The sequence below is a fragment of the Microcaecilia unicolor genome, chromosome 3, assembly GCF_901765095.1.
Source record: "Microcaecilia unicolor chromosome 3, aMicUni1.1, whole genome shotgun sequence".
Classification (NCBI taxonomy): Eukaryota; Metazoa; Chordata; class Amphibia; order Gymnophiona; family Siphonopidae; genus Microcaecilia; species Microcaecilia unicolor.
The window spans coordinates 442,927,669-442,946,669 of NC_044033.1; the positions used below are offsets into that span (position 1 = coordinate 442,927,669).

The 19,001-nt window shown below is 41.6% G+C and overlaps 1 protein-coding gene across 3 annotated transcripts in view; it reads right to left on the minus strand.

Annotated features, from left to right (window-relative positions):
* The window catches only part of ALLC (allantoicase), a 100,579-nt gene extending 83,011 nt beyond the window's left edge, over positions 1–17,568 (minus strand). The window contains exons 1-3 of one of the 3 annotated variants that reach the window (XM_030198906.1): positions 17,510–17,545; positions 9,987–10,176; positions 8,330–8,474 (exon numbers count right to left, since the gene is read on the minus strand). In XM_030198906.1, coding sequence (XP_030054766.1) covers positions 8,330–8,392 — 63 coding nt within the window. In that variant the 5' untranslated portion in view covers positions 8,393–8,474; positions 9,987–10,176; positions 17,510–17,545. Of the gene's footprint in view, positions 1–8,329; positions 8,475–9,986; positions 10,177–17,509 lie in introns of all 3 variants that reach the window. The other 2 variants (XM_030198907.1, XM_030198908.1) reach the window with 2 other exon arrangements.
* Between the last annotated feature and the right edge of the window lie 1,433 nt (positions 17,569–19,001).

Sequence of the window (19,001 nt, forward strand, 5' to 3'; positions counted from 1 at the left end):
TGAAAGGTTATGGCATTTTTTTGTTAATCTTTGGGTGGGCAGGAGCGGGTGTGGGTGGCTGGGGTGGTTAGGAAATTTTGTGAGAGGATTTTAGAGAATTTTCTATGGTTATTTCGGTGGTTTAACTTACCTGACATTTCTTGGGTTGGCAGCTGCTATTTTGGATCGGCGGAGGCAATAGGGCTTCAGTTTTATTATTACTTCCGGTTTCCATCTGGGTGAGGGGATCGCGGCCGTGGTAGTGCAGCAGTGCAGCTGTGCATCTTCTTACCAGCCTTGGGAATTGAGGGCGGTGCAGCAGTGTGGCTGAAGGGCTGAGCTGCAAGGCGGCGGTGACAGTATTTATTATTCCCTGTGCCTGGAGAATTGATTGAAGAGCAGTGCTGGTTAGAGTTCTATGGTTTTGTGGGGTAAGTGTGGATTGATTACAGGGTTAAAGGATTTATTTGAGGGGGTGGGTATTTTATTCTTTGTGGGTATTGGTTATTTATTTTAGGATATTAATTGGAGAATTAGTTTTAAGTTTATATATATATTATTTGCTGGTGTGGGTAATGGCTCCTGGGAAATCTGGTATGGGAGGGGGTCAAGGGAAGGGGGGAGGTAAGGGCCGTGGAAAACAGTCTGGGGTCAAGTCCTGTGGTGGCTATAGGAGTGTGGTGGTTCCGGTGGGGGGTGCTTAGGCTTCTGTTCGGTCTAGATCGCTGATGAATAAAAAGGGTCAGTCTGGTGTATTTTCTAAGGCTCAATCAAGGTCAAGTGCGGTAGAGCAGAGTTCTCCCACCATTTCGGTGATTCCAGTGGTAAGGGGGACTGGAGGTGGTGGTCCGGACTGTGAGTTGAGGATCCCTTGAAGGGCCCTTCAGCAGGGAGAGTATCTGGTGAGTTATTAAATGATTTATTTAATATTTTAGAAGTTGGTGTGAGGGGGTGGATCAAGGTGGGGAGCAGTCAGTAAGGGCTGAAGGGCATTCAAGAGGCACTTTCAGTAGAGGATTGTGGAGGAAGCTGAGGAATAGGAAGTTTTTGCGTAGTTTACGACATGTTGTGCGGTGGCTGGAGTTTGAGAAGAGACAGCGGCGTGGGGTGGCTGCTAACCCACTGCAAGTCCTGGGATTCAACAGGTAATTTGTCTTCTTCGTCCTCTGATATGGAGTCGGTAGGTCATGTGTCTAGGGATGGACCTGGCCAAGAGGTAGAAGCGGCTGTTAGGAAGAACACTCCTGATGTGTCACGTCAGGGTCATACGTTATACGCCATTGCTCATTTGGATTGTTATATTACATAGAAATGGCGTCAAAGAATTTTAAAGGGTAGATATATAGACTTATCTGCCCTTTTAGCATGTGATCAGGAGGGTAATAAAGTTAAGGATAGTGAGAGAGAAGTAAAAAAGAAAAAAGGGAGGGTTCCAAAGACAATTTTGAATGGGTTGATGGGTTTTCATGTATTTGCAAGTGTTCTGGGGTCTGTGAAACCTGCCCTTTACCCGGGATTATTAAGTTATTCAGATTTGATTTTGAGAGTTTATAAAACATATGGGGGCTGATCATGGCTTAATTATGACAAGTATTTTCGAAGGAGTATGGCTCATGATAAATCAGACAATTGGGCAGTATGGGATGTTGATTTATGGATTGCTAATTTGACCCCTTCGGGCAATTTTCCCTTTCGTTCTGGGGCCTCTGCCGGATTCTCCTGGTCAGGTAGTGGCCCCTTTACAGGCAGCAGGGGCGTCAGAGGAGTTTGGTCAGGTATTGCTGGGTCTTCGGGAGCAGGAGATTTTTGAGGCAGTGGGGTGGGTTCATGGGGGAGCTTGGCAAACAATGCATGCTTCCAATTTAATACAGGCCGGTGTAGTCGCCCCTCCTGTCGCTTCTGCACTGCTGTAGCTACTGTCAAGGAGCCCACTCTGCATTTAAGTGCCAAAGTGGTGGACCCATGGATGGGAAGCAGTTTTGAGGAGGAGGTGCTGGTAGACAGGGTTTAGGATCGCAAGGCCCCTTCCCCCATTAAGCTTTCAGGTTTGAGTAGGTGTTTAACTAGGTATCCAAATGGTGGGGATGCTTATTTACTTTGGGTTGGGGTTTTTTAAGGGTTTCCCATCCCTTTTGAAGGCCCATCATTATCTCATCAATGTAGGAATTTATTTTCCATGTTTTATTTTGTTTGATCTCATCAATGTAGGAATTCAAGATCAGTGTTACAGTACTCTGAGGTGGTGAGAGAGAAATTGTCAAAGGAATTGCGTCTGGGACGTATAGTGGGACCATTTGCGGAACCTCCATTAGATGATTTTGTAATGTCTCCATTAAGTGTGATACCTAAAAAAGATCCAGGTACTTTTCGGCTGATTCATAATTTATCATATCCGGATGGTTATAGTGTTAATTCATTTATTGATCATGATTTGTGTAAGGTGCAGTATGCTAGTTTCGAACAGGCCATTCAGTTGCTAAAAAGTTTGGGAGTTGGTGCTTTGATGGGTAAGGTGGATATTGAGGCAGCATTTCGTTTATTGCCGGTACATCCCATGGCATTTTATTTGCTTGGATTTGAATTTGAGGGTAGGTATTATTTTGATAAGTGTATGCCCATGGGGTGTTCAATTTCTTGAACTTATTTTGAATCCTTTTCCTCATTTTTATATTGGGTAGTTGTGCAGGTCAGTGGGATTGATTTGATCGTGCATTATCTTGATGATTTTTGTTTGAAGGACCTAATAATTTGGGTCAGTGTGCTGCCTTGATGTCCGCTTTTCATTGTGTGGCAGAGGAGTTGGGTGTTCCTCTTGCATCGGATAAGACTGATGGGCTGACTACTACGTAGATTTTCTTAGGAATTGAATTGGATTCTGTAAAAATGGAATCTTGCCTTCCTAAAGAAAAAATTGTAGCACTACGGGAGGAGATTGATTTGGCTTATTCTAAGCAAAAGATTACATTGAAGGAAATTCAATTGTTAGTTGGTCATTTTAATTTTGCTACCAGTGTCATTCCCTTGAGGCGGGTATTTTCTAGGGTGCTATCCTGGTGCCCATCGCAGTGCCCATTATTTGTAGATAGATATCATTGTTAAAGTGGAAATGATAACAATGATGTCTGTCTACAAATAATAGGCACTGCGATGGGCACCAGGACAGCACCCCAATATGCCAACCTCTTTATGGCTGAGCTGGAAGAGAAATTTCTGAATACATACCAGACCAAACCCCTAAAATACTACTGGTACATCGATGATATTTATATGATTTGGACCGAGGGGGAAGAAACTCTGAAACAATTTTACAATTCCTTCAATACATACCATCCTACAATCAGATTCAAAATTGACTACTCCCCAGAAAAAGCCAATTTTTTGGACACCACAGTCTCAATCAGTGATGGCTATATACAAACATCCATATACAAGAAACCCACAGATAAATGCAGCTACCTCCACAACTCCAGCTTCCACCCTTCACATACAAAAAGATCCATTATTTACAGTCAAGCAACAAGATACCACCGTATCTGCTCTGACCCAGGGGACAGAGACAGACACCTTGAAATCCTGACTGCATCCTTCGAACAGAAAGGCTACAACCCCAAAATAATCTCCAAGAATATTGCCTCCTCCCTCAAAACACCCAGGGAAAATCTGCTACAGTACAAAGAAAAAAAAAGCCACAGACAGAATCCCCCTTATAGTGACATACAACCCAGAGCTGGAAAAATTAAGAAAAATCATAAAAGATCTACAGCCTCTACTCCAGGAGGATGAAGTACTGAAAGAGATATTTCCAACCCCATCAGTGCTGGCCTTCCGACAGCCACCCAACTTAAAACACAAGCTAATTAGAAGCTCCCAACACAGACTCAAAAAGAAGAGAATGGCACACATCCTTGCAATATATCCAGCTGCAAACTATGCCAAAACATTTCACAGGACCCCACAGTCATTCACAAAGGAAAAATATTTAACATTAAGGAATCTTTCACGTGCTCATCTTCCAATGTGGTATATATCATTCAGTGTAAAAAATGCAACGAAGGCTGCTACATTGGAGAAACAAGTCAGGTGCTAAAGAAGAGATTTAATTTACATAGACACCATATGAAAAATGCTAGTACCAATCAGGATGTCACCTCTGTGGGGCAGCACTTTACAAAACCAGAACACTGTACCAGTGATTTCATGGTAAGAATACTGAAAGGGAACTTTAAAACAATACAGGAATGTAAGACCTTTGAAATCAGAATGATTAAATATTTTGACACCCACCAGACAGGACTTAACAAAGATCTGGGTTTTACTACTACTACTACTTAACATTTCTAGAGCGCTACTAGGGTTATGCAGCGCTGTACAGTTTAACAATGAATGACAGTCCCTGCTCAAAGGAGCTTACAATCTAAAGGACGAAATGTCAAGTTAGGGCAGTCTAGATTTCCTGAATAGAGGTATGGTGATTAGGTGCTGAAGGCGACATTATAAACCATAACATTGTACTGCTTTGTCACCCTCCTATCTCCATGCATATCTCCCTGTCCCTCATCCACCCGACTCTTCCTGTCTCTCACCTATCCACCCCCATCCTGTTAGACTGTCACTGAAATGCTTTGATGTTTCACTTATATATACTGTCATCTACCAACATTTGCTTATTTCTGATCTGACAAAGAAGGGCAACCTTCGAAAGCTATTCAAGAAATGTATTAAGTTATGTCCAATAAAAAAGGTATTATCTTATTTTCTTTTCCATGTTTTATTTTGTTTTATTTCTATTTATTACCTTTAAAAGTGGACTAACACGGCTACCACACCTCTCTACTCTAGATTGAACTTTAAAGCATTTACCACTAGATGGCGAAAAAACCATAGAAAATGACAGAGGCAGGTAACATTCTGCAGACTAACCAATTTATTAAGGCACAAGTTTAAGGACACTGACAAAGTAGACTTTAGTCCCCAAAAGCTCATAGTAACATAGTAGATGACGGCAGAAAAAGACCTGCACGGTCCATCCAGTCTGCCCAACAAGATAAACTCATATGTGCCACTTTTTGTGTATACCTTACCTTGATTTGTACCTGTCCCTTTCAGGGCACAGACTGTATAAGTCTGCCCAGCACTATCCCTGCCGCCCCACCTCCCACCACCGGCTCTGGCACAGACCGTATAAGTCTGCCCAGCACTATCCCCTTCTCCCACTACGGGCTCTGCCACCCAATCTCGGCTAAATCCTAATACATAAAGATAGAGAAGTTGTCCCAAGCTATCCAGCATCTGATCACACACACCCCATTAGTCCCTTGCCTGTCTGATCATACACAAAGGACAAAACCAATAACATTATATATGGGCAGAGAAATGGGGTGGACCCAGAGCCATAGCCCAACTGTTTGTTCCACATGGCTTCAGCAAGAATTCATAGGGCAGGGGCAGTGGTTAGAATTAACCCCTCTAACCAAAGAGCTGTTCAACTACCAAAGCTGGTGTTAAACATAATAGGGCCCATGGAAAAAATCGGTAAGAGACCTAAAAGTCCACCAGCAGGGTGTATATTCCTCAGCTTCAGGTGGGCCTACGGTCCCCATGTAGAAAGGGGGTCTAAGGCAATTACTGTATTTTTTGGACTATAAGACGCACTTTTTCCCCCCAAATTTGGGAGGAAAATGAGGGGTGCGTCTTATAGTCTGAAGGTAGATTTGGCTGGCTGGCTGGCTGGCAGGCCGCCCGCCCTCCGAGTTCGGGATCGCCGTCAGGGTTACCTCCTCCCCCCCCCCCCCCCCCCGGCCCTGTCACCACTTCTCCCCTTACTCACGCGATCTTCCCTGATGGTCTAGTGACGTCGGGGCAGGAAAGAGCCCCCTCTTTCCTGCCCAGCGCGTTGCTCTCCATCCTCCTGTATGCAGCCTGACGGTCTCGGCGAGATTCAAAATGGCCGCCGAGACTTCAATTCTCGGCGGCCATTTTGAATCTCGCCGAGACTGTCAGGCAGCAGTGCATACAGGAGGATGGAGAGCAGCGTGCTGGGCAGGAAAGAGGGGGCTCTTTCCTGCCCCGACGTCACTAGACCACCAGGGAAGATCGCGTGAGTAAGGGGAGAGGTGGTGACAGGGCCGGGGGGGAGGAGGTAACCCTGACGGTGATCCCGAACTTGGAGGGAGGGATTCGGACAAGACTCACCGGAGCACCTAGGTTTTAGAGGAGGGAAAAAGGAAAAAAAAATTTTTCCTATTTCCCTCCTCTAAAACCTAGGTGCGTCTTATGGTCCGGTGCATCTTATAGTCCGAAAAATACGGTACCCTCTCTATTCTCCTTCCTTGTATAACAAACATAAGCATAAAAAGAATGTGCAACCCAGGTACTGCCCCTCCCCCCATTTTTTTTCTGCAGATCGCCGTTACACAGTGGTCCCAAATACTACTACTACTATTTAACATTTCTAAAGCGCTACTAGGGTTACGCAGCGCTGTACAATTTAACATAGAAGGACAGTCCCTGCTCAAAGAGCCCTAAACTGGCTAATCCATAAGGTGTCTCCTAAATTTTTTTAGGGCTCATTTTATCAAAATGTTTTCCTATCGCTCTTCAGTTCTCTTTCGAGATATAATGACATCAGATCATACCAGTGGCTTCAAGGCCTGCTGCCACTGCAGGGTACATGATACTGATAATAATGTATATTAGTGCGAAATGAGTAAAAAAATAAAACACAATATCCATCCCTACTACCTGCCTTTTGTTAAATAGATTGAAATCAATAGGAAATGACGGTAATATATTAAGATGGTTTGCATCATTCCTTGATGAAATGCAATTTAGTGTTAGTCAAGTGAATGATAAATCTGATTTGTTCATTTGAAAACAGGAGTTCCACAAGGATCCTGTTTGTCAATGATTTTGTTTAATATTGTTTTACTGCCTTTTTGTAGATTATTGAATGATTTCAAGATTGATTTCAAGATATACACAAATGATATTCAATTTCTGGTACCCTTTGAAGTCACAATGGATGCTACTTTTATCGTGAAGATTATATTTGAAATCTATTCAGATCTGGATGAAGGCAAATCACTTAAAATTAAATGCAGCAAAAACTCAGATTCTTGTATTATCTAGTAAAGAGAATATTGATGTGCCCTCGGAATTTGTGTATGATTCCGCTACAATTAAGACTTTACAGAAGATTTTAAATTTGGGAGTGATAATAGACTTTTTTTTTAACTTAAAATGGATGTACAGAGACACCCATAGGAATATAATGGGTGTCTCTATTGTTAGCATATACTAAAAAGTTAGCGTTTCTACGGTATGGCTTAGTAAACAGGGCCCTCAGTTACAAGCCTTACCAGTAACACAAAATGGGGTTGCAAGAGTGTTAGGAGGAAAATCTAGATTTGAACATATTACTCTGGTTTTAAGAAAGCTACATTAGTTACCAATTGAACAAGGAATTAAATTTAAAGTTCTATATCTGATGCTCAAGGTCTTGCACAAACTAGTGCCCCTTGCACTGACATTGAAATTGCATTTGCACCAGCCTAAATGAATATTAAGATCTGGTGAACAATGCTTGTTTGAAGTAACTTTATCACATGATTAAATTGGAAGAATATAGAAGCAAAATCTTCTATATTGTGGGTCCAACACTGTGTAATAAAATCTCAAAAACAAATTAGAGAAATTAAAGCTTTGACAGGTTATAAGCGAGAACTTAAGACATTGTTATTTGTTGAAGCTTATGGGTGATTTTAGCTTGTTTATATGGGAAAGTATTATTTGCAGAGATGTTTGAATAGCAGAGGTCCCTTTGTTAAAACTATTTAATATATATCTATCGATGAAGGTGGGTCTAAGCCCACCCAGTTTGGGCTTAGGTGCACGTAGAATACTATGTCTGGCTACGCTATTGATGCACTCTACCACTTAGAGTATGTGCCCCTTATAAAATGATCTTCATAAGAATTATCAGAGGAAGCTGTTCTTTGCAAAGCCATTAGAAACTGACACCACCACATAAAACCTGTTTTTCATTAGTTTTCAGGTGATGCTTTATAATGCATATATTTGGTGGGTTTCTTGGCAATTTTTTATAAAGAAATTTAACTCTCCCTACCATCCCAAATTATATACATACTCCACTGGGCAATCTCGTTTTAAAAGAATGTTTAAAATGATTTTCCCCATTGTACTTCAAGGCCTTATTGCCAATTTATTCCCACTTACATCTTTGCTAAAATGTAACTGAACAAGTTGAATCTTCTTCAGTATTTATTACAATATATACTTGTTTAATGCACACAGTAGTACATTAAATCCACCCATCTGGATATTATTTTACCTTGCCTCCAACAGCTTCAGATGCCAAGTCATTCAACTGTGCAAAGTCCAGGGAGACTTGCATTTTCTCTTCAAGGCCAGAAGCCGTCTTCTGCACTTTTCAAAAATGGATGTGAGATGAAAGAAGTCCTTTCCTTTTGAACAAGCTAGAGAAGTAAATTTAAGTACACTTTTTACTATGGTTTATATCTGATTTCATGAAATAATTCCATTACATAAATATAATTTGCAGATTAGTTTTTTAGAGTTTCAGCTTCTAGGAAACAAACTCACCATTGCTACCTGACTAATTTTTCTTGGAAGTTTCAGAGTAAATCTTGTGCTATCCGCCCGCTATTCAGTGCTATTTAACCTGCCAGGAACGGTTCTTGGCCGGTTAAATAGCGTTTAACCGACTATCCGTGAATATTCAGCAGGAGATAGCTGGTTATCTCCTGCTGAATATTCCTGGTCAGCGCTTACCCCAGATTCTACATATGGCGCCTAGATTCTGCACGGAGATATGCGCATAACTTAATTGATGTAACAAGGTAATCTGCAATTTTAATAGCACTTAACAAGCAATCACAAGCACTAATTGGCAATAATTAAAATTTATGCACGGAAATCGCTAAGTATATTCTATAAAGAACTGTGCCTAAATTGCAAAGCGCGCAGTTCAAAATAAACGCAAGTAGCTTAAAAGGAGCATGTTTGTGGGCGCATTTATGGGTGTTTCATGGGCATTCCAAAATTTCCGTGTGTTATTACAGAATACAAGCCAGTGTGCCTAAATCTATGTGCATACATTTACACCATATTTTTAGTGGTGTAAATGGTCACACATAGATGTAGGCGCTACAGTATCAACTAAGTGTATTCTATACACTGCGCCTAAATTTTATAGGCACAAAGCGGTTAACATCTGCATCCCATAGCTGATTAAATAGCTTAGAGAGCTCGTGATTCAAAACCAGGCAGTAAGGCCAGGAGAGGACGCTTGTGCCTGGAAAAGATTATACAATTTCATTACAGGGAAAAGCAGGATACGTTCCAGCAGGTTCTAATCTTGCAAAAGACAGTGCATCAGAACCCTTGTTTACCTATGTAAATGAAGATCGTTTAAAAAGTATAAAAAGCTTTGCAAGCATTTACAACTTGAACTCTGTATGATCGCTATTTCTACAATTTGACCCCTGAGGCAGGCGCCTTTTTGGCGCCGAAACACGGTCCGTGTCGGGTCTTTGGCTAATAAAGTACTCCTGTTGTCCTATTCTTGAAGGCCCAGTGTTGCTTTTTTCTTTTGGTTTCTCTGATTGTATACTGTATTACCCTCTCTGTCTGTACTAATTTGAAAACTTCCACATATAAGTACTACCATCTTTACATATAGTAGAACCATTATCTTAGAAATATACTCACCTATGAATAATAGCATTTACATAAATATTGCATACATATAAATACTGATTGCAGAAAGCTGCTGTTAACAGATGGAGATCTACGGCATGCACAGATTTCAAAGGGGTGTGGTTTGGGCAGGGCTAAAATGTACACATCTATTCCCCATTTTATAAAGGGAATATACATGTATGGGGAAAATATCCATGCCGTATTTTACACCAGCTCAAAGACATGCATGTTGTTGTAACTGTTATGTGCCATTCATGTCAACTCACGGTTACTCAATGGATAGCTGTTCTGAGCTGTGTTTGGTCTTCATTCAGGCAGCTAATTGTCGATATAGGGGCATCCTGAACTGTTATTGTATTGATCCATCACATTGCTGCTCTTCCTCTTTTGCATAGACCATCAGTCTCGTCAAGCATGATGCCTTTTTCTAGTGATCTCTCTCTTTGCATGATTTGTCTGAAGTATGAAAGTTGAAATCTTGTCATTTGAGCTTCCAAGGAATGCTTACGTTTTATATTTTCCCACACTGATTGATTGGCTCTTTCGCAGTCTATAGTGTATGCCTAGAGCACTATAATTTTTTTTTAATGTTTAAATGTTTTTATTAGAGCATCAACATAGCAACCACAAGGTAATATATCAATCAGTACATCTCAGTATAAGTTCTAATAGTGCGTTGCTAATATCAGATATGCTAGAGCACTATAATTTAAAGATATCAATTTTCTTCCAATCTTGGTTCTTCACTGTCCAACTTTCACATCCATATGACATTATTGAAAATACCATAGTTGAACAAGCTGAATCTTTGTATGCAGAGATACATCATCCTTCAAGAGCAATAGGTTTTTGGATTTCTTGACTGCTTGTTGTTTCATTATTGGATTATTGATCCAAGCAGGCTGAAGTTGACTGCTATTTCTACTGCTTCTCCATCAAGGATGAAATTTTGGTCTTCTTCATGTTAAAGTGCAAGCCCATTTCAAGATTATGTTCCCTGACCTTGATAAGCACACATAGGTTTTACAAAAGTGCTACAAAACACAGCAACTATGATCATTTTGTTTAAGACAAAATTTGATAGTGTGACACCACTTCTGAAATCATTGCACTGGCTGCCAGTAGAGACCTGCATTGAACTGAAAGTTCTTTGTCTTGCTTTTAAAACCTTGTATGGAGCTTGTCCTCTGTATGTGTTCTCCTTATTGATGGTTAGACTTAATTTAATATCCATACAATTAACAGACATCGATAAGTATGAACTTCCCTCAGTTTCATCCATTCGTCTAGTTTCTTCTCATGAAAAGCTTTTTAACATAGCAAAGAAATCCACAAACTTGGGGTTGCTATCAGAAATTAGATATGAATTCTATTATCTGCCAGATTCTATTTATCGCGTCTTAATTTCTGCATGGAAATCGAAGTGTATTCTATAACAATGTGCATAACTTAATTGGTTAACTAGCTAATCAGCACTGTCAATTGGATGTTAACATGCAATTATCAGCAATAATTGGCATTAAGATTTACTTCCACAACTCGCTAAGCATATTCTATAATGTGGTGCGCTTAAATTCTAAGTTGCATAGTTGGAAAGGGGGCGTGGCCATGGGTGGGGCATGGGTATTTCTAAAATCTATGTGCGTTGTTATAGAATACATCCGCTCTGTGCCTAATTTAGGCATCAGGATTTACACCAAGTAAAACATGGCATAAATGGCCGTGACTAAAACTGGTCGCATGGAGAGGCGTATTCTATATACTGCATGGAAATTTAAGCCTATTCTATAACATTTAGGCGTACTTTAGAGACTACTCCTAGGTGTATTTTTTTTCCACATGAAATTTTCAGGTGTCATATATAGAATCTAGCCCTATATACATTTTTGACAGCTCCTGAAGACTTGGTTGTCCACTAAATAGCTTTATTAGTTTGATTTTATATATATATATATAACTTGCTCTTATCTACCTGGGAATGCACTTCAAGAAGTCTCCAATTTACTAACCTGTTCTCAGTTTCCACTTCATTCTTTCGCATATTTGCATTATCTGACCCCCCCTCCTGGTTGAGTTTCAGTATTTTGTTCTCATGTTAAAGATGAATAAATTTCTCCCTGTTCTCAGTTTCCAGTTCATTTTTTTGCATATTTGCATCATCCAGCAGACTCTGTAATAATGCGATTTTTTGTCCGGCCCCAGCCTGCACCCAGCTCAGTGTGTGAGACTAGAAAAGCTGCAGTGCTTTTAAGGAATTGTGAGACCGTGTGTTCTTCTTTGTGGCCCTGGTCTCAGGTGCCCCTGACCCGCAATGAGCTAGCTTGTGCCCAGACTGATGAGACTACGGTTACATGTAGATGTGTAACTATGGTTTCTATTCAGCTCCCACCTCTTATACCCTCCCCCTGGAAGCCCCTGCCTGGGTGTACCTTTTCGTTGATGGATAGTGAGCGCAGGAGTGTCCCTACTCAATCCTGCTCCTGCGCACACCCAGCCCAGAAAATGGCTTCCAAGATTTCCAGTGCAGTCTCACGAGTGCTACAGGTGGGTCCGGCAGCCACCTTGAGAGTGGAATCGGCATGGGCAAGAGTGATCACATGCTCTTGCCTGTGCCGGTTCCATTCTCGATGCCTGCTGGGACCTCTCGAGGCAGTCTCACAAGTCATTTTCTAGACCAGGCACGCACAGGAGTGAGTGGGAACACTCCTCCATCTATTAACCATCAATGAAAAGGTAGGGCCAGGAGAGTGCTGCCACCGGGGAGGGGGGGGGGGCTTCAGAGCATGCAGCTGCTGGAGAGTGGCTGAGAGTGATTGCAAGGGGGAGGGGAGAGACAGTTTCATCCAAAAATGCACTGGTATTTTCAACCAAAACCCGAACCCATATTCCAGAGGACCCAATTTTCGAGAATTACTTGGAAGATCAGAAGAGGACAATAGCAGTTTTACAGATAAAGTAGGGCATTTTAAATGTGGACAATGTAAAACTTGTGAAATTACTAATGAGATCATAGTTTATTAATCCAGGTGACAACAAAGTATATAAACTTCATTATAACACCTGTAACACTTCATTTGTGATTTATGCTATTGAATACCCTTGCCAAAAATTATACATTGGTAAAACTATAAGACCATTTAAAATGCAAATCAGTGAACATAGATCCTGTTTACTGCATTCAAAACAAGGTGCACCAATTGTAACACACTGTTTGGATAAAATCACATGTGTTTAATGATCTGTGGTGTTTCGTTATTGACCAAGTATTGGATACAAAAAGAGGGGGCGGGAAGGGGAAGTTATTATTGTGACGAGAACAAAGATGGATATCCCACTTGGATACAATACAACCCAAAGGTCTTAACATAAATATAAACTAAAGAGCATTTTATTAAGACAGTCCATTTTCTACATATTCTTATATATCTTGATATTCTTTTTGATAAGCTCGTCTGCAAAAATCATTCTTGAACAACCCGAAGTGACACTGAGTGAAGGGTCAGCATTTTTGATAAATGAGTGGGCACCATTTTTAAAGCATAATCCCAAAAGTTAGATCGCTGAGCAATGGCACTTGCATGAGAGAGAAAAAAGAATTCAAGGGTAAGCTTTATGCCAACATTCTCCTGTGTTTTTAAAGTATTTTGCTGAAGGATTGATGAACATGGTACTACTGAAAAAATATTTATGCATATCATTTTGTTTAGATGGGAAAAAAATAGCACTGTTTTTAAAGTTTGGTGATTCCTGAAGAAGCAGAGATTGTGAAATGGAGAGGCTCCATAGAGCTCTACTGACAAAAAGCTAAGTTTCCACTGCATAAATTTAGGGTTGAAATCGTAACAGATATTGAAACACATTGAAAAGATATACAAATTTTATTTAAAAATATATTAAATATACTAAAAACTTATATTGGACAGAATAAAATAAAGGTGGTGGAGGTTGTTCAGAAGCCAGTAACCTTCAGCATGGTCATACGACAAAGAAGGAACTGCTGACAAACTGAAGTCTTTTCCTCCACATTTTTAATGACTGTATCAATATAAATACCAATATATAGAGTGTAGCAATAGGATTCAGTTTGAGTATCATGTTTTCAGCCTGCCTATTTAGTTCCAGTAGAATTCTGATCATCACTTACTCCTCCTGATTCTCTTGCAGAGAATTAGACAGCTGTCCCTGCAGCTTGTGATAATCTTCCGCTGGCACTGCTCTGGCCAGTTCTTGTTGTAGTCATGCTGTTGCTGCTTGAGTACAGTGGCGCAGCTACGTGGGGCCTGAGGGGGCCTGGACCCCCATAGATTTGGCCCTGGCCCCCCTGCCGACGATCCCCTTAAACCCCCCTCCCGCCACCAACCCTCCCCCACCGTCGCATCAGATACCTTGTTTGCTGGCGGGGGTCCCCTTCTTCTTCAGCTCCGGAGTAGCGCCTTCGTTCAACGAAGTTCCTGGTGCGATCAGCTGTTTCGATGCCTTACATCCTGCACCGTGCATGTAGCCCTGTGCAGGACGTAAGGCGTCAGAAACAGCTGATCGCACCAGGAACTTCATTGAACGAAGGCGCTACTCCGGCGCTGGAGAAGACTCTCTTCGGCTGGTGGGGTTTGGGGACCCCCGCCAGCAAACATGGTATCTGATGCGGCGACGGGGCGGGCGGCGACGGTGGGGGAGGGTTGGTGGCGGGAGGGGGGTTCAAGAGGGTCGCCGGCAGGGGGTCCAATGTGGCGGCATCTCGGGGGGGCAGCTAAACAGTGCCCCCCACCTCGGGCTCCCCTCCCGGCGACGTCTGGCTACACCCCTGCTTGAGTAGCTTCCACTTCGGTCTGATAGACCTGGTTCTTGTCTGTCAGTTGGCAGATCTGTGATTGGAGCTCCTTAGCCTGATCCTGCTGCTGCGCCAGCTCCTCTTCTGCTGCCACTAGACACTTGGCTAGCTCCTTTGCTTCCCGGATCCAAGAGCTCCTCATCAGTTCAGCCTCCTCAGCTGGGACACTCTGCTTCAGCAATCCTTGAAGTTCTTGAAGTATGTGATTCACTTCTGCCTTCTCTTCACACAACGGTTCTACCAATAAAGTTTCCCCTTTCCATTCCTCATGAATGGTTTCATTGGAAGCTTTTAGCAGAGTTACTTGTTCTGAGAGTTGGATCATCTCTCTTTTCTAGCACTTTAGTCTCTGATAAACAATAGAGAGCTTTACACATATCATAAAACTAAAAAAATTTGTTTTTACAATCTTTATTACATTATTCAAAAATATATCAACACATATAATAAAAAGTGCACACTCTGTGCTTGATTAAGTAAGTTCCCCATTTTAAACTTTTGTTTTTCTTCTGTTCCTTAGCTCAGTGGCAACAGTTTGTAGTTTACTCTGAAGCCTCAAACATACAGTTCCTCTGCCCTTCAATTAAGGAACAGCCTCCAAGATTTGTTTCCTCCCTTTTAACTTTGGGATCTCTCTCTTTCTCTCAGCCTTCTGTATCACGACCCCCCCCCCCCGTTCTCTCTCCCCAGGGCATTTAACCACCTCCCAGCCTCAGCCCTGCCCCTCTGACTGACATGGCAGGTTTAGCACCACCTGCCATAAAGTGGCTAACCTGCAACCTCAGTGAGGGAGTGTTCTTAGGGACACTTGCCACTATACCACTCCCTCCCTCCCAGGACCCTTGGAGGGGCATAATAGAAGGGCGCCGGCCATCGAAAAAAGATAGCCGGCCATCTTTCGTTTCAATAATACGGTTGGAGCCGGCCAAATCTAAGCATTTGGGCCAGCTTTAGAGATGGCCGGCATTGGTTTCCAGCGATAATGGAAACTAATGCCAGTGATCTCAAACCCGGCCAAATCCAAGGTATTTGGTCATGGTAGGAGCCAGCATTTGTAGTGCACTGGTCCCCCTCACATGCCAGGACACCAACCAGGCACCCTAGGGGACACTGCAGTGGACTTCAAAAATTGGTCCCAGGTGCATAGCTCCCTTACCTTGGGTGCTGAGCCCCCCAAATCCCCCCCAAACCCACTCCCCACAATCTTCACCACTACCATAGCCCTTAGGGATGAAGGGGGGCACCTACATGTGGGTACAGTGGGTTTGGGGGGGGGGTTGGAGGGCTCAACATTTACCACCACAAGTGTAGCAGGTAGGGGGGGGGATTGGCCTGGGTCCACCTGCCTGAAGTGCACTGCACCCACTAAAAACTGCTCCAGGGACCTGCATACTGCTGTCATGGAGCTGGGTATGACATTTGAGGCTGGCAAAAAAATGTTTTTTATTTATTTTATTTTTTTTGCATGGGAGGGGGTTGGTGACCACTGGGGGAGTAAGGGGAGGTGATCCCCGATTCCCTCCGGTGGTCATCTGGTCAATTGGGGCACTTTTTTGAGGCTTGGTCCTAAAAATAAATGGACCAAGTGAAACCGGCCAAATGCTCGTCAGAGCCGCCATCTTTTTTCCATTATCGGCCAAAGCCGGCCATCTCATAACCACACCCCCATCCCCCATCCCGCCTCCCATACCCTTCCGAAATGCCCCCCTTAACTTTGGCCGGCTCTGCGACGGAAAGCAGTTGGAGCCGGCCAAAATCGGCTTTCCATTATACCGATTTGGCTGGGTTCAGGAGATGGCCAGCCATCTCCCGATTTGTGTCGGAAGATGGCTGGCGATCTCTTTTGAAAATAAGCAGGTTAGTCTCCCCCCCCCCCCCCCCCCCCATTTTTAAAAATTTATTAGTAAAGTAACTTTGATTTTGCTGCTTCTGATTTGTGGTAAATTTTACTAAAGATGTCATATTTTTGAAATAGTAAAAATTACTCTGTGCTACAGTTTTATAATCATCACTCTACTTTGCTGAATCATGCTTTAACACTTACTTTAAAATGTAATATATATTTGAACATAAGAACATGAATAGCCATACTTTGTCAGACCAATGATTCATCTAGCCCAGTATCCTATTTCCAACAGTGGCCAATCAATCCAGGTCACAAACCCAAATAGTAGTAATATTCCATGCTATCAATTCCAGGGCAAGCAGTAGCTTCCCCATGTCTATCTCAATAGCATAATATGGACTTTTCCTCCAGGAACTTTTCCAAACATTTTTAAACCCAGATAAACTGCTGTTACCACATCCTCTGACAATGAGTTACAATGAGTTCACGAGCTGAACTATTAATTGAGTGAAAAAATATTTCCTCCTATTTGTTTTAAAAGTATTTCCATGTAATTTCATTGAGTGTGTCCTGGTCTTTGTACTTTTTGAAAGAGTGAAAAAAATCAATTCACTTCTATCTGTTCTACATCACTCAGGATTTTATAGACCTTAATCATATCCCCCCACCAAGCTGAAGAGCCCTAACCTCTTTACCCTTTCCTTATATGAGAGGAGTTCCAACTTCCATCCCTTTTACCATTCTGGTTCCTCTTCTTTGAACCTTTTCTAATTCCACTATATCTTTTTTGAGATACAGAAACCAGAATTGAACGCAATACATTAGTTTAGTAGGCTGACTAAAACGTGTTTATTATTTTATCATTCAGAATGTAAAAGAATTTTCAGGTAAATCGTCTTTTCACTTCAGAATAACTCCTTAGAATAATTGCACATTTGTAAACCAGTCAGAAACAATTACAAAAATGATCACCAAATATATTGGAAGTCACATGCACTAAGTATATCAAAAAAGAAAAACAAATAAAATAAAAAAAGCAATCTGCCAGTAGCCTGCAGAACCAGTTTCAGGTTTTATGATATTGATTTACAATGATACATAAACTTTAGTATTACCTTTTGTTTTCTCCTGCACCACTTCTGTCTGTGAAAGTCCAGTTTTTAAAAGGTCAAAGTTTTGAAAACGCTGTCTCAATCATTAACTTCTCAATCATTAATTAAGCAGAGTGAAACAAACTGCATGTCTTACTAGTAAATGAGTGATTTCTGATAAATTCAACAGCGAGTTAAATATTTTCTGCATGAAAATATAAAAATCAATGATTGTGATGTGAACACAAATACATTCAGCTAATCTTTTTCACACCCTCCCAATCTCTTTATTTTCTATATCAGTGCCTCTGGGCAGTAGGCTACTTATAACACATATGAACAGAATAAGGACATTGCCAGAATGAGTAAAACCATTCTGTGTCCCAGGTGGAATATTAATATAATTGGATGAGTTTGGGATAGATATCCTATCCCATGGTTCAATTTATGCTAAACAATTCAGGTCTTGACTGGTTTAAGCTTAAATCTAGTCCATATTTTGCTGACTGAACTCTTTTGATAGTAATGGAAGAATTTTGTGACACACTTTGCTATTTACAGGAGTAGCAGGTGCATTGATAACTAAGAGGCTCTTTTACCAAGCTGCAGTAAGCACTAATGCATGCTTGCCGCAGCTTAAGCTAGTGCATTGTGGGGCGTGCTGAGGCACCTCGTGGTAAGATGCACATGTGCATGCATTACCCATGCAGTAAAAAATAAGTTTTAGTTTTTGTCTGAGGGGGCATGTCTAAGAGGTGGAGAGTGAGTGCGTCTGTGCTGATCAGTTAGCTTGTGATCCCATACCACCTACAAAATAGGTGGCAGTAAGGGCTCATACTATAATTTTTGGTAATGGCCATGCACAAAAGGTAATATAACGTTTAGCCATTAATTCGGAAAATCGGTCATTTTCCAGCTGTGGTAGAAATGGCTTTAGGGCACGCTAAGGCCACTTTTTGCCACAGCTTTTTAAAAGGACCCCTATAAGTTCTAAGCGTGTACTAGAGAGTTCTCTCTCATATCAGTCTGCTGCTATTTAGAATAGTTTACCCTTAAGTATTAGACAACAGGAAACTGGAAGATGGCATACAAATGGCAGATGAAATTTAATATGGACAAATCCAAAGTGATGCACATTGGGAAGAATAATCTGAATCATAGTTACCTGATGCTAGGGTCCACCTTATGAGTCAGTACTCAAGAAAAAGATCTTGGTGGCATTGTAGATAATATGCCCAGTGTGAAGCAGCGGCCAAAAAAGCAAACAGGTTGCTAGGAATTATTAGGAAGGATGCAAAATAAGACCAAGAATATTATAAATAAATAAATATAATGCCTCTGTATTGCTCCATGATGCAACCTTACCTTGAGTATTGCATTCAATTCTGGTCATCATATCTCAAGAAAGATATAGTGGAATTAGAAAATGTTAAAAGAAGAACGACCAAAATGATAAAGGGGATGGAACTCCTCTCATATGAGGAAAGGCTAAAGAGGTTAGAGCTCTTCAGTTTGG